Genomic DNA, 27949 nt, shown 5'->3' on the forward strand with positions numbered 1-27949 from the left:
CTGCTTTCGGGGGCGATTTGCTTTGTCTCACTCTCTGGGGATATGCTACTGAGTGACGTTTGGGTGCGTTTAGAACCCATAAAATAGATACATTTTCACCAGAAACCACACAGTCCAGCACATTTCACTTTTGGGGCAGGTGAAGACCCGCCCCAAAAAGGCATTTGAATTTCCAGAGTGTTTAATGAATATGTAGGTGTAATATATGACTTTCGGCATCGGACTTTGACAGTAATTTCAAGGATTCACCATGAGGGCCGTTCCAGCCAAAACAAACGGTTTCTTATGTAATCCTGTATTCTCATTTCTTCAGATGTTGAATTTGTGGATTTTCGAAAGCCGTCAGCTCTGATCATCCATCTATACTGTTTATCCCAATTAGGGTCACGGGTGAGCTGGGGTTTCATCAACTTTTCTACTGTGACGACAAAGTAATGAACAGAACTCGGACAATATTCGGATTCATTGAGATGCGCCCGTTTGCTGTCTAAAGAAGTACACCGTGACGTCAGTTTTTTTCAATGCCAACGGCCCATATTCTCTGTTCAATACACCACAAGCATGGCAACAGGAGTTCCGGACATTCAGAAAGAGATTCTTACAAAAAAAAAGGAAAAAAAAACCAAAACAAAAAAAAAAAACAATTAATCAATTGATTGGTCATTGTGTTTTTTTTTTTTTTTTTTTCCACCGTCGATCAAGGAAATTATTCAATTGCCCATCCCTACGAGTCACTGAGTAAAAAACAAGGAAAGACACAAAGCAGATGATTTTTGGTTATACAATGTTTGGACCCCAAAGAAACAAAAAACAACCCCCCCCCCCACCCCCTCAAATCGGCCCCAATCACACACTTAAGAGCGCTTGCGAGGGTTCCGCCACGTCAGTTCCCCGAGTCCTGCTGCTCGTACTCCGACACACCACACTCCTGGCTGATGACGGCACTGTGAATGAGGCTGCTGGACAGTGCCTTGGGGCGGAGCTCGCGGGTCAGGTAGGAGGGCTCCTCCACCGCGGTGTGCAGCGGGGAGCACTGGCCGTCCGGAGGGCCGTAGGCACTGCTGTCTGAGCCCCCCTCCCGCTCCTCCTTCACATCTTGCTCGGCCGAGTCCAGGGCCGGTCCGCTCTTGCCGGGGCTCGCGGGGGCCGGCGGACTCTCCTGCAGGGGCGGGCACGGCGCACGCTGCGACTTCAAGTAGGGTTTGACGTTGGCCACCAGGACGGTGCTGTCCCGCTGCTCCTTCCCGAAGGTGCTGAGGGTTTTCCGACTGCCGCGGCTGATGGTGCCATAAATCTCTGTCTCTACCATGGCATCCATTCCCACGGGGATGAAAAGGTTGGTGCGATTATCTGCGCTGTCCGCTTGGCTTCCGATCCGTAACTTTGGCATCCAGCATCTGTCAGAGTGTCCCAGTGCACGACACTCATCGGTGCAGTGGACTGATTTGTCTTGTTCTGCAAAAACAGTTTAACATTTGTTACTCGGTCCCGCCGGGCTCCAAAGGAAAAAAACTACCGGCACATGTTGAGGGATGACTATCAATAATAAAAAAGTTCGTGAAAAAGAAAAGAATCAAGACTCGAAATACAGTCAAATATCTATTACCGGTATACATTAGTAGTCTAAATGATTCTAAATTCTGAATCGTCTGGAAATTTTTGCCTCCTTATGCCACCTGAAATTATACTACGTGACAAAACATTTACATGGACAGTCAAACCTGGATTTTTGACCATAATCCGTTCCAGAAGGCTGTTCGAAAACCGATTTGTTTGAAAACCGAAACCACACTCTTTTTAAAAAAAAAAAAAAATCTTTATTGAACACGTCTGCTCACAATGGAACGCTACACGAGGAAGTGTCACTTCCTCGTCTACCCGAGGAAGCATCACTTCCTCGTGTAAGGAAGGCGAGATGAGTCAAGTGGCGCATTCAAATGCGCTCAGTTTGGTCGAGAACCGATTTTCCGTCGTAATCCGAGGCATAAAAAACTCAAAATTTTTGGTCGAAAACCGATTTGGTCGAGAACAGAGACGTTCGAAAACCGAGGTTTGACTGTATCTCATTTCCGGTCAATCCGATGAGTGAATAAGTATGTGACATATCGACGTACCATGCATGACTTGAAATTTCGTGACACTAACAGAATTTCCAACAACAGTACAAAATGCTGAATTTTACCAGAAATGTTGCCTTCCACCCCCATCCCCACATCCCCACCCGCAAATGTACATAAAATGGATGCTGCTGTGTTTTGCAACAATGGCAGAGGGAGAATTCAGAACATGAAGGAATTTGTGCCTCGTGACGATGTTTTAAAATTATCATGGGAAACAAAAGATTTCTATTCTTGGAATTGCTGGTCAGTGCAAGACCTAGCTGAGTTGTGTGTATGTATATCTATCTATCTATCTATCTATCTATCTATCTATCTATCTATCTATCTATCTATCTATCTATCTATAGATAGATAAATAGATAGATATAGTTAGAGTGACCATTGTGAATGTCAGGGGAATTTTGCCACATTAAAGATGCCCAAACTGCCACACTTGACTTGAAATTCCTTCAACAAAACATGCAGATTTTCTAACAAAGACGGCACAAACATTTGGAACATTGTCGAAAATACACCACCTCATGAATTTTTAAACAATGATAGTGGGCAGAATGTCATTTTTGTCATTGATATTTGGGGAGTTTGACTGTCTCCTAAGAGAGTCTGCATAAAATACATATTACAGGACACGACTGGAAAACTACCAAATTAAATATGCTGCTTTTTAGGATAGTAGTACAATATTGGAGCTTGGAAACTTTGCATTCCACAATCTCCCTCATGGTGCCGCCTCAAAATGATGAAACAAAAGATTTCTATTCTTGGAATTGCTGGTCAGTGCAAGACCTAGCTGAGTTGTGTGTATGTATATCTATCTATCTATCTATCTATCTATCTATCTATCTATAGATAGATAAATAGATAGATATAGTTAGAGTGACCATTGTGAATGTCAGGGGAATTTTGCCACATTAAAGATGCCCAAACTGCCACACTTGACTTGAAATTCCTTCAACAAAACATGCAGATTTTCTAACAAAGACGGCACAAACATTTGGAACATTGTCGAAAATACACCACCTCATGAATTTTTAAACAATGATAGTGGGCAGAATGTCATTTTTGTCATTGATATTTGGGGAGTTTGACTGTCTCCTAAGAGAGTCTGCATAAAATACATATTACAGGACACGACTGGAAAACTACCAAATTAAATATGCTGCTTTTTAGGATAGTAGTACAATATTGGAGCTTGGAAACTTTGCATTCCACAATCTCCCTCATGGTGCCGCCTCAAAATGATGGTATGCAACAAAACAAAGCACATGAGCATCAGATTTATTATTTATTATTATTTTCCCCCCACTGCGGGTCAATGCAACAGTTGAGAGTGATTCATAATATTCATGAAGGTCTTTACCCCCACCCCCCACCTCTCCCCATCACAACCTGCGTAGGTGTTTCCTGGAAAATGTGCTTGTGGTGCAGGGGAAGCTTTTTTCTTTTTTTTTTTTTTATTTCTGATGCAGAAGCAGAAAAACAAGTACGGTAAACTGTGTGAGTTGCATCAGCAAAGACTGGCACGCATGACTTGCTCTCAATATTGTGTCGACGTCAATTTCAATTCATTCATTAAAACAGATTCAAGGACAGCTTGGACTTAGCATTTGCGGCACAATCGTTAGCCTAACCTCAGAGGGTGTCGGAACATATTTAATCAAGCAGAGAATTAATAGTGTGCGTATTGATTTCACCACTGTTAAAATGTCGATGGAATACATGTAAAATAGTGAGGCGAGGGAAAAATGCAAGTCAAATCGAAGATGCGCCCGACATGTCGTATTTTAGCATCACAACCGTCACACGTGTAAAAAGACATTCCATCCGTCTAATTCGTATCCTATACATCATCAGTGTCGAAGGTGAGCCCGAGTTTCTCCCTGCTGACTTTGTGCAGGAGGCAGGGTACTGGTCACTTGCCAATAGATGAACGGTTATTCCCATTCACACGTCGTTTAAAATGAACCCAAGATGCATTTTTTTTTAGAATGTTGAAGGAAGCTGGAGTACACGAAAAAAAAAAAAAAACCACTCAAGAAGACTTGACACAGAATGGCCTTAACTGAGAATCGAACTGTGAGGCAAACGTTCAAGCCACTGGACCACTGTGATACCCATAAAACGTTAAATGTTTATATATACAAAGAAATATTTTACACTGTACAGGATTACCTCAAAATTACAATCATGGTTATCATTTTACACTTGCAGCACAGTTACTGGTAATGTCAAAATTAAATGTAATGGAAGATGCAGCTTAGGTCAAGAGTATCTAAAGAATGGACTCAAGGACATTTTGAAATGAATTATTTGTGGTACAATCATGAACCAAAGGGTTTATTATCTATTTTACATATATATCATCCTTGTTTATCAAGAACAGAAATACATCATGCAGCCGTTTTGTGTCACACCTCTTCCAGAGGTGGTTTGAAAGTTCCGATTTTTGGCGACCCTCATTAAATTTTCACTCAGTGTTTCTGAGTTTCCAATGTTGAGTGGTACTTCAAAATGACAGTTGCCTCATCGTGCTATTTTCTAAAGGAGCGTTTAAAACATTTGTGTCAATTGAAATTCGCTCAAAATGAGAGTCAAGGACAAATTGGAGTTTGGCATTACCATTTGTGGCACAGTCATTAGCATACCACCCCCCCCTCCCTACTCCCCTTTAAGAGTTTGTTGCATCATAATCAGCTCCTTATTTGCATTTCCTGGCCATTTTTCATTTCACCTCATATTAGACGTGTCGTATATAATGACCCGTCCTTGCCACTAAATGACCTCATTTGCATGTGTGGAAACATGAAATGCAGGGGGAAAAAAACAATTATTTAATTCAGTAGCTGAATAGTTACGGGTGCAAATTAGCAATAAGTGGAAAACAATTACCTTCAAAACACATCAACTGGCGGCGTGAATTTCATATTTAATGGTGGATATTGCCCCCCTCCCCCCTCATCCAACCCCCCACCCCACCCCAAGTGATGCGACCTAACAGCCTTTTGAGTGTTTGCATGTGACTCCTCTCCATGGCCAAAAACATGTCAGGCTAATTGGTGATTGCAATTTGCCTGTAGGCTTGTATGTGACTTGTTGTCTGTCCCGGTATGTCGGCCCCCGTCATTGACTGACGACATGTCCGCAAAGACTCCGGTTGAAAAGTACAAGGACCAAGCTATAGATAATGAATGAATAAGAATATGCGTCTCGGTGCAAAAAGAGCACACTGATCTAATGTCGTTCTCTGCGCGTATTCCTCACACGTGACTCCGCTAGTGCGTGAGCGCAAACCAAATAAGCACACGGGAATGAGCCACTTGTTATTGCAGCAATTACACCGCAATCAACATTTATGTGACGCCGGCGCAATAAGTATTAGTGGTTTGAGGCAACGTGTTACAAATGTCTGCGCAAATGTCTTGCCAAAACAAGCATTCCATAACAGTTGTTGTGGACGGGTTTTTTTTTCTTTTTTGGTCCATAACGTAAACATGAAGCGGCCCATTCCGACTGGAAAGCACAAAGTTATTCTTCTTGCTGCTCGCCTGCCTGCTTTAATATGGCAATAATGATTAATTAATTGCTGGAAATTATGTCATTTACTCACAAAGGCTCTCCTCCAAATATGAATGAGACACTTGAAGGATAATGAATGAAACAGAGACCCTGATGTGGATGCCTCCGCGTGAGTTTTCTTTTTGTTCAAAAGGAAACTTCCTACCCTTCAGTATGCTGGCCAGGGAAGCTCCCGCAAACAAAAAGAAACAACATGCGTGACAGGAGATGTGGGAAGAAAGCAGCTTCAAGTGCCGAGCTCACTTTCAGGAGAGTACAAGTACAGTAGTTGTTGGTCCGGGGACAGGGAAACACGCAGAATTCTCGAGCCTCAGGGGCTGCCTACAAGACAGCGTTTTCACTAAAAACGCCGTTTTTGGACATCGGTTTGGATGGCAACCGGTGTTGCGAACCTTTGAAAAGAGGTCTCTAAGTGCTAGTCTTTGAAAACAACACTGCTCTCTTTTTTCGTTTTTGTCTTTCTGAGTTGAGACTATTTTAAGCCTTACCGGTACTCCTTTTTTGAATTGAAGGCTGATTTCAATTGTGATTGGACAAGCGGTTTACGGACTGATATGGTGAATTATTGGCAGCTCCCAACACGGTAGTATAACCATCCTATGAATTTGTGGCATGGTCTCGACAGTGATCTTGTGGCTCAAGAGTTATGACTGTGTTCCTCGATGCGGCAGAATGAAGTGGGTGACCGAGGATCACACGACCAAATGGCGGCCTTTCTATGTGTTTTCAGCCCAGCTTTGTTGATCAATTTTTTTGGGTGGGGCATGACTTAGTCCACAGACAGTGGAAATGCCTTCTTTTTCCTCATTGGTTTTGACACTCGTAAACAGTTGAAATCATAATATGGACACCATGTTCCAAATCCATTCATTCATTCATTTATTCATTCATTTTCCGATCCGCTTTATCCTCACTAGGGTCGTGGGGGGTGCTGGAGCCTATCCCAGCCGTCTTTGGGCAGTAGGCGGGGGACACCCTGAATCGGTTGCCAGCCAATCGCAGGGCACACATAGACGAACAACCATCCACGCTCACACTCAAACCTAGGGACAGTTTTTGAGTGTTCAATCAGCCTTCCACGCATGTTTTTGGAGTGTGGGAGGAAACCGAACTACCCGGAGAAAACCCACGCAGGCCCGGGGAGAACATGCAAACTCCACACAGGGAGGCCGGAACCGGAATCGAACCCTGCACCTCTGCACTGTGAGGTTGACGCACCCACTGGTCCACCGGGCCGCCGTGTTCCAAATTATGATGCAAATAATGTTTTTTTTTCCCTGACCTTTACAAATAGTATATGTAAATGGCACTCAACCTAATTTATAAGTCATCGTCTGTTCGAGAATAATTGAAATGATTTTTTAAAAATTCTCCCAATGATAACTCAGTTTTTTTTCAAAAAGGAAAAACAATTTTTATTTAAATGCAACCGAAACACTGTGAAACGTGGTTATAAAATAAGCAACGCCAGTATTCTCTTTGCTCCTCTTGGGCATATTTATTTAATACATAAATCCACAAATACATAAATAATACGTTTTATGTGGATTATTTATAAAGTCCAAAACATTTCACCAAACTATGGGTTTGAGGCAGGACAAGTGATATCAAAGCATAGATTCAAGTGCCAAGTGTAAAATATCCACTTGACCTGGCTATTGAAAACATAACGACTAGTAATTCAGCCACGCAGACGGTTAATTCCGCCCGGCATTGACGTGACATCCTCTTTACTAGACGTCTCCCTGAAACAGGATCGAAAAGCCTCACCTCGTTTCCCCAAAACATTTCTACCTCTTCGCTCAGTCATCTGCAGACAGTAGACGATAGAAAGATGAGCCACTAACACGCTGACCCATCTTAACTTCTGTAAACACTGTCGCGTGGTACACTCGCCTGTCTTGTGTGAGGGCAGTGAAGAATCAGTTCCCACTCAGTGACGCTGTGAATGTGGGTGTGAATGGTTGTTGTGCGCCTTTACATGTGCCCTGGCGACCAGTTCAGGTTGTAGTTTGCCTTTCGCCCGAAGTCAACTGGGATAGTCTCCGGCATTCACCCCCCTCCCCCATGTTGCGACCCTGTACGGAATAAGCGGTGTTGGGAAGAAAAAAAAACAACCTAAATTTGTATTTATTTTGTATTTTTGTGTATGTTTCCAATGGATTTTTGTGTGAGGACATAAAAGCTCGACTCACTCTCAGAGTATTGAGCATTTATGACCTTTCTAGTCAACTGCAGTTTTTGTGAAAATGAGCCAAAATGTCTGAGTCAATGCACGTGTCAAAAAGTCACATCACGTTTGCTTGTGGCATCACTTTGACTCGAGAAAAATTGTGCAGACACCACCCGCGAGCTCACCACCACCACCAACAGATCGCCTGAACAATTGCTTTATCACCTCTGTTGTTTTTGTCTTCTTTTGGAATTTTGAGCCACAAGGTGCTTTTGTTTTCTTGCTTCTTCCGACCCAATTCGCATCCAAAACACGTGTCAGGAAGTTAATTATTGCCCTGCACAACAAAGTTGTTGCTCCCAGCCTGCACCCTCAAAGGCTGACATGAATTCAAAAAGAATTATCTACAAGCCAAATGTTTGTCTCTTCTGGAAAGATTTCTTTTCTTTTTTTTTCGGTCTGAACACTTATTGGTGTTCATTTTGAACTTTTTCTGCACCACAAACAGAAAACAAACGCTGGACCACTTGCATCGTGGTATCACTCAAAAATCATAGCTCTCAATTGTTCCTGTTTATCACTCCATCCATTCATTTTCTAGAGCACCTAATTTAAGGTACACGTTAGCTGAACCTGATAACATGATAAAATGTCCACTGTAGTCACCGCTGTCCCTGAAAGGGTTAAAGGGCCCATACAGACAAAAGAAAAATAATTCATACTCACATTCATTGCACAATTTAGGTTCTTCTATTAACCAACCATACATGCAGAAAACATGCAAAATCCACATCGGAAGGCTTTAGCAGAGATTTGAACCGGTAACCTTAGACATATTAACCGCTATTATCCTGTGCTACAGCAAAACCTAAGTACTTTTTTTTTTTTTTTTGACTGGTTCACTTCACTTCACAGGACAAATTATGTTTAACGGCGATTCCACTGTAACGTGATCTCTTGGGTTACGAATGTCAGTTTTGAGTCATTCCTCTAAATTTTAAAAGACACCCTTAGCAGTTTTTTTTTCTATTCTGTTACAAAACTAACACGCAGCTCCATCGAAACCAAAATGACCAGTCTTTGATCCCCCCCCGCCCCCAACCACCTGCCATATTACATATAATGTGACTGAGATCAAGAGAAAATACATATGTGAGTTCAAAATGCATTTTACATCAAAAGGACGGACTAAAACATAGCTTTGATTTGGCAAACCCATCCTTGTAGATATTTGAGTGCTCGGCTTTGAAGCATCCACACCGCCTGATTATGCTTCTGTGCCATTTCTTTCTCCATTTCTCTTTCACAGAGATCGAATGATTCTTACTTTTTTTTTTCTTTTTTTTTTTTTTTTTTAGATACGTGAGAGCTGAATGATAAGCGAGACAGGAAGATGCTGTGCTTATTTCCATGGCAGCCATCAGCACTGAAGAGAAGCTCGCCGATGATACTGATGAAGAGATGTGCGTGCTTGGAAGCTCCAGGAAATCACACAGAGGTATTGCCATTGTTCTCTTCTGCTTCGCCCTGTTTAAGTCATCTTGCCACATAAAGTCGTTTTTTTTTTTTTTTTTTGGCCAACAATAGGAAGGGACGTGTTTATATTTTATCCCTTATAAATTAATTGTTATTTTTTGTTATGGGCACGCAGTACTTTAATAAATAATCAACTGTGTTTGGCGACATAAATCATAGCTTAGATTTATCACGTCTTTGATTAAAAGTAGAGGAGGAAGGTCATGTTGAAGCCAGGACGCTTTCATCCTTCATTCCTGCCATTGGCTTGTTCTTTTTGTTGTTGTTGTTTGCTTTTTTTTGTTCATTCTTAGTTCATCGCTGAATAAAATAAGAACAAATGTGAACATGAAGTGACAAAAGTGTGCCATGACTTTAATGCTCACCTAAATAAAATAAGCATGGACACCTTTGACATTTGATTGGGTAATGTGGACAGAGCGGCGGAAAACAAAGAATGTGGCCGCCTGTGATCAAGAGAATGAGAAAACGCCTAGCAACATACCCGCACTGCATCTGGTGTCTGCGAGAAGGAATAAATATTCAGGGTGCATGATAGTGGGAGCTTCACAGGTGCATATATTACCTGTATCAAAGCAGCCAGGAGACTGGAGGAATGGTAAAGGTAAAGATAGAAAAGCAATGCTTCTTAACCCGCAAGCTTTTTGTCCTCAAGTAAAAATTAAATAAATCAAAAAAAAAAAACCTCCTTTTTTTTGGGGGGGGGGGGGGATTGACATGCTTATTAAATCAAGAACATGGACATTTTGTAACTCAATTCATACACACAAAAAAAAAAAGACGATATAAATGAACCTAACATGCATGTTTGACATACAATGCCGTCAGTGGCCGTGAATGGGATATCAAGTGTCACCGTTTAAGAAATTGTAATGTGAATTTAGCAGGAAGACGTACAAGAAGTTCAGTCGGATATGACACTTATGACTCTAAAAAGTATGACAACTTCATAATAGAAGGATACACCAGAATGGGAATTGAGAAGCATTTCGCAATTCTGATTTGATTACCTATACAGTATTGCTTATCGGTCCAATTACTTATCCAAATCTCAGTTGGTGATGTTATTTTTCATCGGGTATGCAATGTGCCACGAGGGTCAACTTCAAAATAAAAGCAAAACAAGTTATACTGTATCTGGATATTCATGCCTTACTTAGCTTTTATTTTGAAGTTGCCCATCAGAAGCAATCGTGGCAGATGACTTCCTTTGAATTCAGGCTGGCCTATTCTTAGTGTGCCTTAAGACTTGATGTTTTTATATTGCACGATCTATATTGTTACATTGCGCAGATTCCTGCATGGGAGATATTCCCCGTTTTGTTGAACTTAGAGCTTTGCAAGTGTTGCAATCGTAGCCCCCAGTTTCATCTTTTCACATGAAATGGTTTCGAGTATTTCTCTCTTGATGAAAAGTTGGAAAAGATCAGAACCAAAATACACTTCTTGCGTGTGATCGTTACTCATTTGTGACGTGAGAAGAATCAAAAGGGAAATCGCGAGGCAAGCAAACATGCACTTGTTAACTGGGAAGCGGTTCTCAAAAAGAACCGTTTTTCTATTCCCATCCCGACATGCTAGTCCAGGGGTGTCAAACTCATTCTTGTCACGGGCCGTGCATCTTCCCTCGGTGGGTCGATACGACAATACAACGGTGAAACTGAATAAATGTTATTACTTGTACACAAGTAATTGATGTATTACCAGTTTTGAAACCAGTCAAATCAACTATAGTAGTTTGTTCAATAATTGTTTGAGTGGGTGTTAACAGGGAAACAAAATTATCACAAAAATCTCAACATTATTTATTATACATGACAATTTGACATGTTGGTGCAATTTTAGCAAGGATCATGGAAGTTAACGCATATGATTTGCTTTCACGGGCCACATAAAAAGATGTGGCGGGCCAGATCTGGCCCCCGGACCTTGACTTTGACACCTGTGCGCTAGTCTAATATCATCGTCTTTTACTGTAAATTATTTTGCTGTAAATTATTTTATCGGCGTCATTCTGAAACATGGCATGTCAAAAATGTTCATTTTTATTTTTCACAAATGTAAACTATTGGTCAGTGTGTGTGCTTTAAAGTGTTTAAAATGTCTTGCGCTCTTTAATGACACATTAGTAATGCCTTTTTGTTTGGTCTCCTGAAAAGTGATGATTTTTTTGTTTTTGTTTTTTTGCGGTGCAAGGATTTTGCCTCATACCAGCAATTGATAAAATAAAATGAATAGAAGGAGGGCTGCCGTTTGACCTAAGGATGAATGAATTCCAGTTATATGACATTCGACCGCAATAATTGATTCAGACCTCGAACAAATCGGATCGTGTTTGCCGACTGAAGTTTGGCTGGACAACCGCAGTCAATTCTTACGCTTTAGGCATCGTTTATCTAATCGCGGTTTACCTTTTCAACCTGCGAAAAGGAAACGCAGAATCGCGGCTCTCTTTTAATAAACGCAATGCGCCACCTTATCTCACTTATGCAGCGGGATCCACGAAATTCCTCGCACGGCGCCGTAGCGCATGTAAATATTCAGTCAGCCCCAATGTGCAAGACATCTCTTTCAATATCTCTCTGAATGATTGGCCTTAGAACTCTGCACTGAATCACATATAAGAAATGTGCTGCAAAAATTGTGATTGAATTTACACCTCCTACGGAGACAAGTGTGGTCTGCCATAATTCCCCACGGTGCACACTCACAAGGGAGGGAGTGGGGGGGAGGGATTCACAATCTCGCTCTTTCTTTCTCTTCCTCTGGCAGCCAACAGAGTGTTGCTGTCCCTGCCCTCCCCGAGCCGGCCACGTCCAGGCACTTCATAGCAATGTAAATGGTGTGGAAAGTAGCGCGTAGGGAGCTGATGACCAGAGCCGTTCTCCTCCAAGGCTCGTACGGGCAAATGAAAGCCATCGCCTCCTCGCTCGAGCCCGCCGTTAGCCTTTATCTCACCTGCGAGGCTTGGCTCTCATATTTGCTGTTTGTCTCCACTCCCGCTAAATATATCAATCCCGAGCAGGTCGGGTGGGTCGCGGCAGCCTGGCAATCATCTGCGATTGCACTCTTGGCAGTCGTTTCAGTCGTAATTAAACTTTAATATACCTATTTTTAGTTGTAAAACCGACCAATAATAACTTAGAAGCACTTTGAGGGGCGAGAGGTGGGAGCACAGCCGCCACAAATACCTGTGAGCGTCTGTTACGCTGTCATGTTAAGTCAAGGCATGCGTGAAAGCGCATTCAAATGGAGGCCTGATCAAAAGAGACGCAGGCAGACAAACACTTTGCCATGCGTATGAGTTCGTTTGATGCCTAAATCAGATGCGGCATTTTTGAACATTCCCCCTTCACACATCGGACCCTTTTATCCTTTCAAAGTATCCCCTTTAAAGCTCGCTTTTACCTGGCACCCTGCGACACCGGCTCAAGGCACCTGCCATGTAAAGCCAGCGGCAGCCGCAATCTCAATCAAAATGAAAAAAAAAAAAAAAAAAGCCGTGGCGCTTTAGCACCTGCATGTTAACTGTTTGTCTACCTCGGCGGCGCCCGACGTCAGGTGGAGCCGCACCTCAACGCCGGGCCGAGTCTCTGCGCATAAACTATAAACAACGTCGCGCCACGGGAGAGCGCCGAGGCATCTTGACAACGTCGGGAAGAGTCCACTCACCCTGCTCGAAAGGCTGCCCATTAACTGATGTGGCTTTCATCTTGAGGGCCTCCCTGGCAGACGTGTCACACTGGGAGCCTCGATTAGTATCCTGGTCACTATCAGCCTGGTCACTATCACCATGGCCACTGTCTCGGAGGCTCGCTCGTTCTGCATCCTTAAATGTAGAGCTGCGGCAGGAAGGGACAGAGGAGAGGTGGGTGGGGGGAGTGAGGACACATCTAACTTGCCATTCTCACCGCGTGAGCGCGGCTGTTTGATAGCCAGGCGGGCTTGATACTGGGATGAAGGAGCTCTAAAGACGCGGTCAGGAAGTGCGTGCATGTGAGCTCTTACCTTTGAACAAACGGCTGCCTGCTGCCAGCGTAATTGGGCTCGGAGGGGAAGTTTTCTGTCTGAAAATGACAATGAAAATTGTGTTTTTATTCAGGGGGAAAAAAAAAAACAAAAGAGCTTCACACTGTTCATTGATGACATTAGACACAGGCGAGGATTGAAATGATCTGTGAAGCCTCTTTGACACAGCCTGTTCAAACTGGGATTTAGCTGCTTGTTTTTTTTTTTTTGTTGTTGTTGTTTTTTTCGGGTCGCTGTTCTGTGGAAACGACACTAAATGGCTTTCGAGGTAGTATTGTATCAGTGAAGTTTCAGTCCCGACACTCACTTCTGCCTCCGCTGTCCGATTGCGTCTGTTACACAACAAGGGACACAGAGTGCAAACTTTTGAGAACTTTCTTTTTCCTTCTCTTTATGAATAAACGTTAATGTTATGATATAAAATCAGTTTTATTCAATAGAGGACAAGCGCATGTGTCGGTACGACGTTTCATTGAACACACGATTGCTCTTTCTTATCTCGTTCACAATAACAAAGTCTACATTTCGATTGTACTCCCATAATTTGAATTATCAATCCTAATGTACACATGGCAGCATTTTTAACCCTTTCAGGGTCAGCGGTTACTACAGTGGACAGTTTATCATGTTATCTGGATGCAGGGTGCATGAAAGGGTTAAAGTACACTTTTACATTTAAATATTTGACAATAAAGTTGACTTGAACTTGAATTTGAACTTAAATTAGGGAGGCAAGAGCACTGTTTGGAGATTGTTTTCAAAAATTCTCAGGGGCACAAAATGTATGGTTCCCGCCCAGACGCTAGTGCTAATTTGTGACATTTCTGATTCTATAACGCTTTTAGGGGTAGGGACAAAATCCGGACATTGTAAATTATCAGTGCGACATATTCAAATATTAATCTTATTACTTTATGTTATAGATCGCTGAATTCCTACATTTACTTTGTCATGTTACTTCTGGGCGAAGGGTGGGCGGGGTTTTTTGAGTCACGTCTGCGTTCCAGCAATGACGAATCTGCACGTAAATTGTAACGTAGGGTACGTCTATCACTAATCTATGACACGGCAGTACGAATAAAATTTCTGTCAAATTTGACACTCTTAGTCTTTGAAAGCAATAAAAAAAATATGCACCGTTTGTAACTTTGAAACCTTGTATTTCGGAACAGTCATAAACCGAGCCCCCCCCCCCCCCAAACAGCATTTCACCTCCCATCTATATGACCGACTCAAGTCATTCATTTCTGTCATTCATTTCTTGGCGTCTTGCCTCCGTCAAGTACTCCTGACATTTATAGGGTAAAGTTCTGAGCAACTCAAGTCGTTCCTTTCATTCCTTTCTGTAAGTTTTGCCTTCAATTACTAAGAAATCGGAATGCACTGGATGGGTTTTTCTTCCGAGATATAGAATGTTACATCATTCATTTACTCATTGTTAGTTTGATGCCTCCGTCAATCACTGAAGGTAAGAACACTTTTCTTTTCAATGCTGAAATGTTTTGCTGCAGCAACGCTCTCTTTAAGAACCTCCGTAACCTTCGGTGCCATTTCTACTCTGCAAGTACTACGTTGTGGTGAAGACATCTACGGTGTCACATGGTGTTATCAGTTATAAGCCAGTTATAAGAAAGCCTGCAACCAGAGCCATAACAGAAAATTTGACATTAAGCTGCTTTTGCTTTTTACACAGAACCCAGTGAAGCGGGATATTACAGCAACTGCGTGCGCTTTCACACACCAATACGGCATCCGGCCATCAAATGGTTCAGTGACTGAAGTCAGCCCCAGAATTTGATGCGAGAGCACTTGTTGGATGTACACATTGTTTTCAACGCAACAGGACAGGAAAAGTGAGTTTCAGCTGTCAAAATTTACAACCCTTGTCCTGCCTTTGGTACTGCCTCTGTTATGAATCAGGTGCAAGGTCCTAGGAAGCTGCTTTTTTTACGTGATCTTATTATAGAATAGGTTTGTTTTTTGTTTTTTTTCCATCACCTGGCAGAGATGAAGACATGATTAGAACAGGGCGCCATTGTGACCATATGTGCCTCTTTGGCAAGGCATAGAAAGGAAAGCATTAGCGCTTTCATTAGTGCCCTTTTCCCTTCATCTTGAGAATAATGTGTTTGTGTTGATCACACCCATGTAGCACAGCGACTGGTGACAGCGCCAGGCCTTGTCATCTGTGCTACCATCTCCAAATGTGAGAGTGACCCAGATATGTACATCGTGTATGGACACACAATTCCAGGCAGCGCAACAAGCAAGCGCTGGCCAATTAGCATGTTAGCTGGCGAGGCTTAGACGAGTCTGCCATATAGGGCCGCCTCGTGCCAACTTTGGATGAGGCTCGGCAGATCTGACCCATATTTGGGATGAAAAAATGCGATTGTCGAGGTTACGCCGTGCGCATCTCACTGTCTGGCGCACACCGGTTGGGTAATGCGATCTGACAAGCTGCTCAAACACCTGTCCGCTTCAACATCTCAGGCTGGGTTTTGTTTTCTCTCCACAGCCCAGGATCTGCTGGGGGTCACAGTGGCCTTGTTCAAGACTCACAGTGTTTGCCTTTCCCACTCACACAGACAGAGAGAAAGAGAGAGAGAGAGAGAGAGAGAGAGAGAGAGAGAGAGTATTTCCTCATTCTGTGTCCTGCAGGCACTTTGCAAGAGAACAAATGTGGATAAAACATTAACCTTATTAGTAGAATGCCAACTAAAGCGAAGCTGTCATATCATGCTTCATTTGCAAAGTGTTTGCCTTCAGCGAGCAAGCTGAAGCGATAACGATGTCAGATATTTTCCCAGAGTTGTACAGCAAAACAGAGAAGCATACAGTGTCTCACCTGTATCACGGACATCCTGTTTGCCGTTGTGTCTGTGTTCAGCCCGGCAAAGCTGGAGTGGCAACCCGGCCTGGGTACCGTCAGGCTGTTCGGGGTCGTCTTCAGGTACATGACCTCGGATCTGGGCAGCGTGAGCGGCAGGGGGCTCTGGTAGTCGAAGCAAATGGGCGAAGTAATGAGCGAGGGGCTGCTCACCACATTCATGCGGCTGGCCGAATCTCTCTCCTCCATCTCACTCTGCACCAGCATGATGTCACTCTTGTTGATCCGCTTCTTCTTGCCCTTCCCCACCGGAGGATTGGAGTACTCAGGCATTCGGCAGTTATAATTCCCGCTCTCTTTATCTTGATGCTTGGACTTGACAGCGATGGCCGTCATGACGGCTAAGAGCATGACAGAGATAATGCAGAGGGTAACGATGAGGGGCAGGGATACATCCCAGTGCTGCTGCTCGCCGCTCACGCCGGAGCCCCCGCCACCTGCTGCTGCTTCCGCGTTGGCCTTGATGACCAGCTTGGCTACAGCGGATAAGGGCGGCTTGCCGTGGTCGGTTACCTTTACCACCAGCTCAACCACGGGCGAGACCTCTTCCCACAGGGCGTGGGTGGTCCGGACTTCGCCGCCTATAGGATCCATGTCGAACAGGTGGTCGTCGTTCCCTTCGGTGATCTCGTACGTCAAGTGGCCGCTCTCTCCGTGATCGTGATCCACCGCTTTCACCGTAGCCACGATGTAGCCGATGCCCACGTTGCGAGGCACCGGGATTTCCGCTGTATCGTTTTGAAGGAGCGGTAAAATGATCACTGGGAGATTGTCGTTGACATCAAGGATGTTGACCCTGACGGTGGAAGAGCTCTCCATGTGAGGGGTGCCTCCGTCTTTAGCCTGAACTTTGAATTCAAAGGATTTTGTTTGCTCATAGTTAAAAGAGCGCGACGCATATATGGCTCCATTGGTGGGGTTAACAGAAACGTACGTATAAACAGACACTTCGCCGATATGCGACGGCAAAATGGAGAAGGTTACTGTGCCGTTGCGGCCTACGTCCGGGTCGTGGGCCAGGACGGAGCCCAGATACTCGCCCGGGATGTTGTTCTCGGGCACCTGCAGCACGTACACGACTTTAGTAAAGCGGGGCGCATTGTCGTTCTCGTCCAAGATTTTCACAGTGAACGACTTGGTGTAGTTCAACGAGGGGATGCCATTGTCTCTGGCCACGATCGTGACGTTATATTCGTCTTTGGTCTCCCGATCCAAAGGTCTGTCGGTGAGCAGCGTGTAAAAATTGTCATTGTTCTCTTGCAGACGGAAAGGAACGTTTCCCAGCACCCGGCACTGGAGCTGACCATTCCGGCCGGAATCTTTATCCGTCACTCTGACAAGCGCGATGACAGATTCGGAGGGTGCCGCCTCGCTGATGGCACCCTGCCGCACAGAAACAAAACTGATTATTGGTGAGTTGTCATTTTTGTCAAGCACTTTGACAGTAATTTTCGCATGGCCCGGTATGGGATTGGGCCCAAGATCCTTGGCCTGCACATCAAATTCTATGATGGGATTCTCTTCATAATCAATTTCCCCCTGAACCTTGATGACTCCAGTATTGGGATCAATGGAGAACAAATCTTGTATTCGCTCAGATGCGTATCCTGTGAAGGAGTAAACCACCTGTCCGTTGCTCCCCTCATCATGGTCGGTGGCGTTCAAATCTATGAGTACTTTTCCAGGCGGGGAATTCTCGGGGAGTTCCAGCACATAGGAGGATTTCTCAAAAATGGGGCTATTGTCATTCGAATCAGTCACCCTGACATTGATTTGCATGGAGCCTGATCTGGGATACTCTCCCCCATCTATGGCGGTGAGGAGGAGGGTGTGATGGTTCTGGTCTTCCCTATCCAAAGGTCTCTGAACCACCAGCTCCGGATAAATAGTCCCGTCGCCTCTTACTTTTAAATCCAGCGAGAATGTATTGTAATCATCTCTGGTGACCTGATAAGTCTTGATCCCGTTCTCTCCGGTATCCGAGTCATGTGCGATAGTCAGAGGGAAGCGCGTGCCCGCTGCTGCGTTCTCAGAGATGTCGATGTTAACGTGATCGGAGGGGAAACCGGGCGAGTTGTCGTTGATGTCCTGGATGTCGATCTTGATCATGCATATTTCCTTGTCATTGGCAAACACTTCCATGGAGAGCTGGCACTTTGGGTTCCGCCGGCATAACGTCTCCCTGTCAATCCTTTGTTTGGTGAAAATAAGTCCACTCTCCGGGTCGACGTCCACCAGGTGTGGCGCGGAATTCTCCAACACTCTGAAGTTGGATTTTTTCCCTCTCTCCAGGGTCCCATAACCGCCGTCTTTCGCGATATTACCGATGACAGTGCCGGGTCCTTGCTCCTCCGGGACAGAATAACTGAGGTTTTTCAATGTCAGGGCTTTAACCCACAGCAGAAGGAAGATGGGAACAGAGAGACGCATCCCTTCAGTTGGATATGTGTTACTGGCACACAGGAGAAAGAGGAGGAAAAAAAACCTTGACTTTCAACCTGTTGATTATTCCGCAAAACCTTTAGAGGACTAAATCCAAAGATGGCATATTGCTGCCCAGCTAATTGGATATCAAATCGATTTGTGAACCCCCTTTAATGGGCATTAGCTCTCTCACATGCCGCTCTGCGATGATGAACTCTTTCTGTAAACAAAGATGACCGCCCAACGACACCCCGTGCATGAATTAAAGATCAAATTCAACATTGGAACGCTTTGTTTCCCCTCTCAGCGGGGCTCTCGCAATGAATAATCGATGAGAATAAAGTATTAATATTCCCCTCTGCGTCCAAGGTTAAAGCATGGTGAAGGTTAGCGCTTGCCTTTCAATCGGAAGAAGAAAAAGGAGGAGGAGAAGGAAAAAAAAAAAAAAGACCAAAAAAAGGCGCATTGCCCTCATGCGACATCTGCACGCTGCAAAGCTCCAAAAGGCACCATCGCTCCACGTTACCACCGCCGGCGCATTGTGACTTGAGTCTCCGGTGCGGCACACTGTTGCATAGGGGGGCTGCCTGCCTGCCTGCCTGTGTGTGTGTGTGTGTGTGTGTGTGTGTGTGTGTGTGTGTGTGTGTGTGTGTGTGTGTGTGTGTGTGTGTGTGTGTCTCCTCCAGTAAAGTGCACGGAGCAAAGGAGCGGGGCTGCAGCCGCTCGCTTCGCCCTCCCCTTCCTCCGGCGCAACCTTTTGTGTGCTCCTTTCGCAGAGGAACACTCACAAAGGCCACTTTTTCTTTCCCCCTTTCCTTTTTTTTTCGTGGTCCACTAATCAGTTCGCTAATCCCGTAATCCAGTCCGATTCCAAGGCGCTCCTGTTTGCATCCATCAAACCGCCACGCTTATCTGTTGCACGGCGGAGGAAGACGAGAGCGAGCCGGAGAGAGCGAGCGAGAGGGAAATAAGGTGCGAGATGATTGAAGATAATCAGAATGAGTCGCGTCTCCTCCTCAACTGTTGAAAGCTGCTCCCTTCCTCTTCTTCCTCCGTTCTGCTCCCCTCCCTCCTCTTTGCCGCACACTCCCCGCGCCTTAACGTGCGCGCACTTTAGTGCTCCCCTTCGCAGCTCCGGTGAGTGAGCGGTGACAGATCTCGCCGTCTAAGGTGGAGCACATGGATGGCTCGAAGAAAGGCTGTACTAGTGCTACGTGATTCATTTACTGATGTGCGCGCAGTATCAGTGGGGATGGAATACACCCCCCACCAAAAAAAAGGGAGGGGGAAATGCCCGTGGTGGTGGTGGTGGATGTTGCTCCAAACACACACTGATGTGAACCGGTGGAGGGATTAAGAGTGGATCAATGAACGCTACATGCGGTCACTCCAGTGAAGAGTCAGGATAAGATGTGAAATTAAAAAGGATCTCGTTAAATCACCCCTCTCCCCGCCCCCACCCTTCTCAAAGCACCTCTCTGTATGACAGCGTGCAGTTCAGCCAACTGATTGAGGGAATAAAACGTTGGTTTTCCGATGTATCACATATGATTGTGAGGGTGTACCTAATATTCTGGGCATGAAGTTTTCCTTTCACCTGTTGTTATTCATTTGATACCAGCCAGAGGTGGTAAAAGTACTCACACTTGATCCAAACATGTAGAAGTAAAAAAAAAAAACACTGTCAAAGTAGATTTGACCAAAAGACATTTTTAAAAGGCGAGGTGCCCTTTGTCACCGATTCTGTTCATAACCTTTATGGACAGAATTTCTACCGGTTTGGTGGCCTCAGTGTTGCATTTCTGCTTTTTGCAGATGATGTGGTACTCTTGGCTTCTTCAAGCAGGGCTCTCCAACTCTCACTGGAGCATTTCGCAGCCGGGTGTGAAGCGGTTGGGATGAAAATCAGCGCCTCCAAATCTGAAACAATGGTCCTCAGTCGGAAAAGGGTGGAGCGCCCTCTCCAGGTCGAGGATGAGATCTTGCCCCAAGTGGAGGAGTTAAAAATTATCTTCGGGTCTTAATCACGAGTGAGGGCAGCAGGGAGCGGGAGATCGACAGGTGGGTCGGCACAACGTCTGCTGTGATGCGGACGTTGTATCGATCCGTCGTGGTCAAGAAGGAGCTGAGCCAAAAGGCTAAGCTCTCAATTTACTGGTCGTTCTACGTCCCATATCTCACCTATGGTCACGAGTTATGGGTCATGACCGAAAGAAAGAGATCCTGGATACAAGCGGCCGAAATGAGTTTTCTCCGCAGGGTGTCTGGGCTCTCCCTTAGAGATAAGGTGAGAAGCTTGCCAGATGAGGTGGCTCGGGCATCTGATTAGGATGCGCCCTGAACGCCTCCCTGGTGAGGTGTTCCGGGCACGTCCCACCAGCAGGAGGCCCCGGGGATGACCCAGGACACACTGGAGAGACTATGTCTCCCAGCTGGCCTGGGAACGCCTTGAGATTCCCTGGGAAGAGCCGGAACAAGTGGCTGGGGAGAGGGACGTCTGGGCTTTCCTGCTAAAGCTGTTGCCCCGCGACCGGACTCCGAATAAGCAGTAGAAGATGGATGGATGGATGGATGGATGGAGGTGCCCTTGAGAAAGTTATCTTCCTTACCATGCCAGCTCAAGTGGTGCACAATCATGGTGCACCTTTTCCAATCTGAATCTGAAACATACATCAGAGACAAAAAAAAAAAAAAAAAAAAAACTTACTTTGGTTCATCGTTTGTTCAACATTCAACAGTCTTATTTGTCATATGCGCATTAAAACAATGATAGCAATGACCAATGAAATTCTTACTGTGCTGTTGAATTGGTGAAACGTGTTACCGTAGCTTTGCACAAATGATGAATTAGATAATAGGAACGATTCACTGAAAGAAATACACCATCATCACAAGTTTGATAAGGCAGCAACTGGTTGATTTTAGGCTGGCGCAAGACACAACTGATTGGCCACAAGTCATTCTAGTATCTGACACCATCAAACTTCTCTTCACTAAGGCATTGCATCATGGTCATTAATGCTCCTCCATGTCGCTGCTGTCCCTGCTTTTTTTTTCATTCTTATAGGTGGCGGCGTGCGAAATGGCTCATGACTGGTGAGGCGCTGACTTCTCTGGAGTCAGATATAAAAATAGGAACTCAAAATAGAATATTAGCCTATATTGAAAAGTTGACCTTCATTAAAACATGTCCATCGACTGGTTAGCACGTCCGTCTCACAGGGCAGAGGTGCGGGCTTTGCATGTTCTCCCTGTGTCTGTGTAGGTTTTCTCTGGGTATTCCGGTTTCCTCCCACATTCCAAAAACATGCATAGCACGTTAATGGAACACTCTAGATTGTCCCTAAGGTGTGGTTGTGAGCACGAATGACTGTCTATGTGTGCCCTGCGATTGGCGGGCAACAGGTTCAGGGTGTCCCCCACATACTGCCCGAAGACTGTCACGTAGCGAGGTGGTGGTGGACCCCAAAAAAAGCAGGCAGGAGGGAGGAGCAGGGTGTACTTGAAGAATTGTATTAAAACTCAGAGAACTAAATCCAAAACAAACAAAGTCCAAAGTATCAAACAAAACACATGACCGAAGATAAAACATAACAATGACCAAAACCTGACTGAAACAAACATGACAGCAAACAGCAACAAACAAACATGACAGTAGCAAAAAAGCAACAAACAAACATGACAGTAGCACAAAGCAACAATGACCCGACCATGATTGCTCGGGCTGGGAGTCCTTTTAAAGGCACTAATTACCTAATGACCAACAGGTGTGCAGCTGCAGGGGAAGCCCTACAGTGCCACCTGTTGGTCCCAAACCGAATCATGACAAAGACGGCTGGGATAGGCTTCAGTCAGCACGCCCCATGACCCTTGTGAGGGTAAGCCGTATTGGAAAATGGATGGATGAAACATGCCTCAAAGGAGGTCACCAATGAATTTCTGAATATTTATTTTCAAAGCTTTCAATTACGTTTCAATCAATTCCATGTTGTTCAACAATAACAAAACAAAATATTAAACATGAGATCAAATTCACTATTGTTGGGCTGATTTTTTCTCTTTTTTAAAAGAAAAAAGCAAAAATGTTCTGAAAGCCTCAATTGTAAAATCTCCTAGGGTGTTTGTTATCCTAGCCGCATGACTGATGTTTTTAACAAACCAATCTCAGTCAAAATCGATCAAGAATTCAACAAGTTCTGATGAATTTATGGGAGCCAAATGCGGTTACTCTAACACAACTGAGTGGAAGAAAGACAAACAGCAACATCTTTTGTGTGAGTCACGCTTCTTGTGTGCGGGGTCAATGGAGACGTTACGTTCAAGGCTTCGCTTCACTTCTTGCTCACTCATTTGAAAAGAAATACAAATTCAGCTATTTTAACGCTAAAGTCATTGAGAATTATCGGATTGGAAAGAAAATCAATGATCAATGTAAAGCATGGACCATGGAACTAAAATGGAAGACAATTCAATGTTTTTATTATGATTGTTATTATTTTTTTACGCATCACATGAAGAGAACGGCCAACAGGGGGCGGAACTGCCTCACATTCCTACCCTGATTGCACGTCCCTGCTTAAAGATCCCCAAGATCGCACTCAATCAAGCACAATCTCAACCCCCAGTTGGCTTTCTCTCTGGTTACCTCTTTTTTACGATTTGTCATCATCCGTACAGACTGACAAAGAAACAAGTCTATTTGGACAGAGTACGGCGTAGAAAGTACAGAGAGTAAAAGTCAGATCGATAGTCAAGTTAAAGAACAGATACATGAAAATCTCTTTGATAGCGAAGTTTTGCACCTCGAGACTTCACACTGCCGATATTCGCTTTGTCAAAGCAGGGCACACACCTAATTACAACTGGGCCAAATTTGAACATATTCCCTCCCTTGCGATCAAACTCAGCAAAGGCTCGTTTCTCAGGTGTCAAAAAAAAAAAAAGTGTTTCCCAACCTTGATTGAGCCAAGAACATATTTTCCATCACAATCTCAAGGCACACAAACAAAATAAAAATGTCCCTTAATGTGCAAAGAGTGTAGAGGCCGATAATGATGACTTCATCTCAATTTCCCTCCCGGGTGTGAAATCTTTAATTGAACACAAAGCTATTATTGTTTTGTATGAATGTCAACACGGGCGCGTTGTAAATCATGCCATCGAATGGAAGAGCAACAATTGTTCTGCCTGTCACTGTGTGACGCTGGCATTGCTACTGTAGATGAACAAAGAATGACTTGGTGTTAATCAATCCAACTGATATGCCAAGGCACATCGGTTGGGAATCACCAGCGTGACAGACTAAGTGATTCTCATGTGGTGCGGAGAGTGATCAGCGATGTTTTCCACTCTGATCTGCTCAGGAAACGGTTCGGGATGACAATCATAACTGTTAAACGCTTTCACCATTTCTGATGGTAAATTCGTGTGTGTTTAAGTGGTCAACGTGGTGACTTCAAACGGAATAGCCTATTCGGAAGCAACCTGAAATTTGCACTGTTGCAGGACGCAAATAGAGGGCAAGCTGTCGGTGGTGTGTCGTTTGTAATAATTCTCCTAAAAATTGAAAAGAGGTTGCACCTGAAAGGCAGTAAGCATACCATCTTGTTCCATTATTGATTTATTTTTTCTTTCTACAACTACCCTTTGTTCTTCTTTGTATGTTCCAGCAGTCTGGATGTCCTATGCTGCCTCACACAGGCCGGTGTTGGTACTGCGACTGGTTTTGGAGAAGAAACTCAGGATTGGCCGACAGGATCATTGTGTGCGGTAAGCTGTGTAGATCACCCTGAGTACACCACAACAGTAGTAACCACACACTTGGCCTTTTTAAAAAAAAATCCTGGACATGTAGTGTCTCTCACTTTTGAAATATCAGATAAAATGCTAAACATTGTTATGTGTTTACATCGCTTAAGACACAACTACAGATATAATCTACATTTGTGTGTGTGTGTGTGTGTGTGTGTGTGTGTGTGTGTGTGTGTGTGTGTGTGTGTGTGTGTGTGTGTGTGTGTGCGCACTCTCTTTTGCGCAATGTGATCTAATACAAGAGCTCCATCAAAGATAAACGGCGCTCAAAGTCCTCCACCAAGGCTTAAAATATTCAGACGTATACATATAAAGCTTGTGATCATGTCAAATTGGATTTTCTGCGTTGCATTGAAATCGCTGCCAGGATGTGCAACCTGGATCGCTGCCAGATGACTCTTGGTTGACCTTCCACATACGAGGATAGTTACTAGGATGTTATAGGACCACAAAAGAAAAAAAAAGACATTGTGGTATATTGCCAGAGAATTATAAGAATAAGAATTTTTAATGAGAGTCAGATCAATCAAGTTATGAAAAAATAATAAAATAAAACATGGTTCTCGACACAATAATTAAAAAATATACTTCTAATCTTCTGAGCAAATGATCAAAATTATTTTGTGATCGGAAGTCAAAATATTACCACAGAAAAAGGAAGAATTTTACCAGAATAAATTCAGGACAGCAAGGAAAAAGTTGTAAAATAATCAGTTTATAAAATTGAAACTGCTGTTGAATGTTATTTTGATGATGTTCTTTGTTTTAACCAGGAGAAATCATTTTGTGTTGTACTTTTCGATAGTTATTTTTTCTTGTATTATTATTTATTATTATTTTTGGAACCTTACAACGTTCTTTTCATATCTGATTTTCTCACAAAATGCAATGCCTTTTTTGTCTTGTCATGTTATGATTATTTTTTCCTGTAATATGATTTACGTTAATTCTTGTACCGTAATTTTACAACTTTAATCCGACATGACATTTTTCTTGTCTTTTTTTCTCATTATATATATTAGGTATATTATACTTGATCTATAACCGTAGTTGTGCAGCAACGTCAAATCAAATATTTTGACTATTAACACACAGGGAGAATCTTTGGAATTGCACACATGTTACCATGTTGCTGATTTATCAACACATTCTGTGCAGGGACAAAATGTGACTGGGCAGCAAAAGAAAGTACAAAAAAAATAAAGGCAATCATAAGGGCTGTCTTTGTACAGCAACACATCCTCGGGAGGTCTGATTTTTTTTTTTTTTCAAGAATGCTATGCGGAGACTTGCACAAAAGCAACAAAACTAAAGCATGCCAACTAGAAATACTGCCCAAAATGTGAACTGGATGATATCACAGCAGTCTGACAAGACCTTTGCTTTTAGTAAATCTGATGACATGACTGCTTTTCCACCCATGATGTCACCTCTATATTTTAGCAATGTTTTGGGAACGTTAAGTGTTTGCAGTGAAAAGCGCAATAGCTCATCCGAGCTGCGCAATTTTTGTTCCAACCCTTGAGTGATGGTGCTGTTCTGCCACACTATACGTGTGGCAGAATAACAAATGAGATGCTTGTCTCTCTGTATTTGCGCAAAAAATACGGAGCGGCATTATCTTTGTAAAGGCAAAAGTTTCTCGTGGATTGGATGTGATTTGATTATGCGGGTGTACCTAATGGAGAGTCCGCTGAGTTGATTCATTCCGCGCGTGTCCTTTTAGACGCTACAATAAAAGGTTTGCGAGGCAGGATGCTCTCAGCTGGAGGACATTCCAAATACTTCATTGTCTGCTCAAATATCATACATGTTAGCATAACCCGCTTTTTGCCGCTATCAAACATCAATACCCCCGCCTCCTCACGCACGCATTTCAAGCTCATATCCGACACTGAAAAGATGAGACTGACATTTAGCTCTCAGCATTTCAACAATATGACATTTGCATTTTTTTCCCTCCCCCTTTCCACCACTCCAGAGGATGCGGCGCTGGGCATTCCTCGCGAGTATCATCGCGAACGGAGGCCGCGTCCGCCATCCGCGAGGCCAAAGAGCGAGCCCTGTCTGCCCCGGATCTTCGTTTAATTCTGTGTTGGCCGCCATCTATATCAACCCCCACTGCCTTGTCTCCGAGTTCATTTCCATTGTCTGCAACATGGCTACTGCGCTCCTCTTGGGAGCATCAACTTTGCCTGGCTGAGGTTGCGGACTGCATAAAATGTCCATTTCTGCAGGTAAGAGATAAGGGCGGAAAGAGAAGCTAATTATCATTCGGTGTATGTTAAAACCTCAGGAAAGGGCGGCTATCAACAACGGTGTCTGCGCTGACACCGGCCAACTATTTAATAGGATCTGAACTCCAAACTCTGCTTCATACTCATAATAAATAGACCGCGTCTTAACGCAAGGCTTTGACTGTTGTGCTCGTCTAAAAGCTAACTCTCTAATGAGGCCGCTGCCCTGAAATGAATAGCGGGGTTGTTGCTGGTAAAACATTGGGACGCTCGGCTTGTTTCACGACAAATTGAATTTCACCGGAAAGCACATTATTTCCCGCTGGTGTGTAACGTCATACTTGTTGTAATGGACTCGGTCGTCGTGGAGTTGACTATCATCTCGGCTCGTCTTTCCCTTGATTCACTTTGCGCTCGGCCGGGGCCTGATTGCAGGTGAGATTAACTTGTTTGTCATTGGGGTTTTGCTCCCACCACCGGTAGAACGGTCAACAGTGGAATACTGATGGTTGTCGACCGCAAAGAGGAGCGATGCAGTCCGGCAAACCAATGCATCAGTTCGCAAGTCAGGTTGCTACCTCATTCAAGTCATAGAATTGAGAATGAGAATTAAATGGAACAGTGGTAGGTTCTTATTCCTCTAATTCGTACCGTGATCAAGCTCAAACTCAATTTACTTCGACAGTATATCACATAAATGTTACCAGTGCCATTAATCCATTCCAGCCTCCTCCCACCTCCCCCCCAAAAAAAACCCCACCATGTTTTTTTTTTATGTATTTGGAAAAAAGAAGAGGAGCACTGTATTGTCTAAAAACATGATGAAATAAGATAAAAACAGAATGTTGTAGATGTTGAATATGTAAACTGGTTTTTGTAAAGTGCTGTAGTATGGTAGTTACCGTGTATTGGGTGTGTGCCTTTAATGGGCGTGGCCTAGTGAGTAATGTGAGCAGCTGCTGTCAGTCATGGCTTTGTCAAACTACACAATTTTGTTTTTTGTCCTTCACAACGGTTGCATTGTCAGACTAGCAGAGAAATATCTTTCCATCCACCAATCGTAGAGTATGTCACGCTACACGGGCTATAATGCGTCAAGGCAACTCAAAATACGTGTGTGTGCGTGTGTGTGTGTGTGTGTGTGTGTGTGTGT

General features: G+C 43.9%; 1 protein-coding gene and 1 long non-coding RNA gene across 2 annotated transcripts; one reads left to right on the plus strand and one right to left on the minus strand.

The window, feature by feature from the left end:
• Nucleotides 1-25: 25 nt before the first annotated feature.
• Nucleotides 26-19361, minus strand: LOC109523410 (protocadherin-17-like). The gene is made up of 4 exons (XM_019882551.1): nucleotides 16283-19361; nucleotides 13414-13472; nucleotides 13078-13247; nucleotides 26-1455 (listed from the first exon to the last, which is right to left on the minus strand). Exons 1-4 carry the CDS (start codon nucleotides 18752-18754, stop codon nucleotides 884-886), a joined length of 3273 nt encoding a protein of 1090 aa, XP_019738110.1. The 5' UTR covers nucleotides 18755-19361; the 3' UTR covers nucleotides 26-883.
• Nucleotides 8597-17662, plus strand: LOC109523411 (uncharacterized). Its single transcript, XR_002169757.1, has 3 exons — nucleotides 8597-9367; nucleotides 15128-15287; nucleotides 17588-17662. It is a non-coding gene; the product is annotated as an uncharacterized LOC109523411 (long non-coding RNA).
• Nucleotides 19362-27949: the final 8588 nt, after the last annotated feature.

The sequence above is a fragment of the Hippocampus comes genome, unplaced genomic scaffold, assembly GCF_001891065.2.
Source record: "Hippocampus comes isolate QL1 unplaced genomic scaffold, H_comes_QL1_v1.1 scaffold111, whole genome shotgun sequence".
In the NCBI taxonomy this organism is placed as follows: domain Eukaryota; kingdom Metazoa; phylum Chordata; class Actinopteri; order Syngnathiformes; family Syngnathidae; genus Hippocampus; species Hippocampus comes.

Bases quoted from the DNA above. Each gene is read 5' to 3' on its own strand.
- LOC109523410 (XM_019882551.1), bottom strand. From the start codon at position 18,754: ATGCGTCTCTCTGTTCCCATCTTCCTTCTGCTGTGGGTTAAAGCCCTG. The intron at 13,248-13,413 runs GTAAGAGCTCAC...TTCCTGCCGCAG, and splicing joins AGGCAGCCGTTTGTTCAAAG to CTCTACATTTAAGGATGCAG. The intron at 1,456-13,077 runs GTGAGTGGACTC...CTGTTTTTGCAG, and splicing joins TGGGCAGCCTTTCGAGCAGG to AACAAGACAAATCAGTCCAC.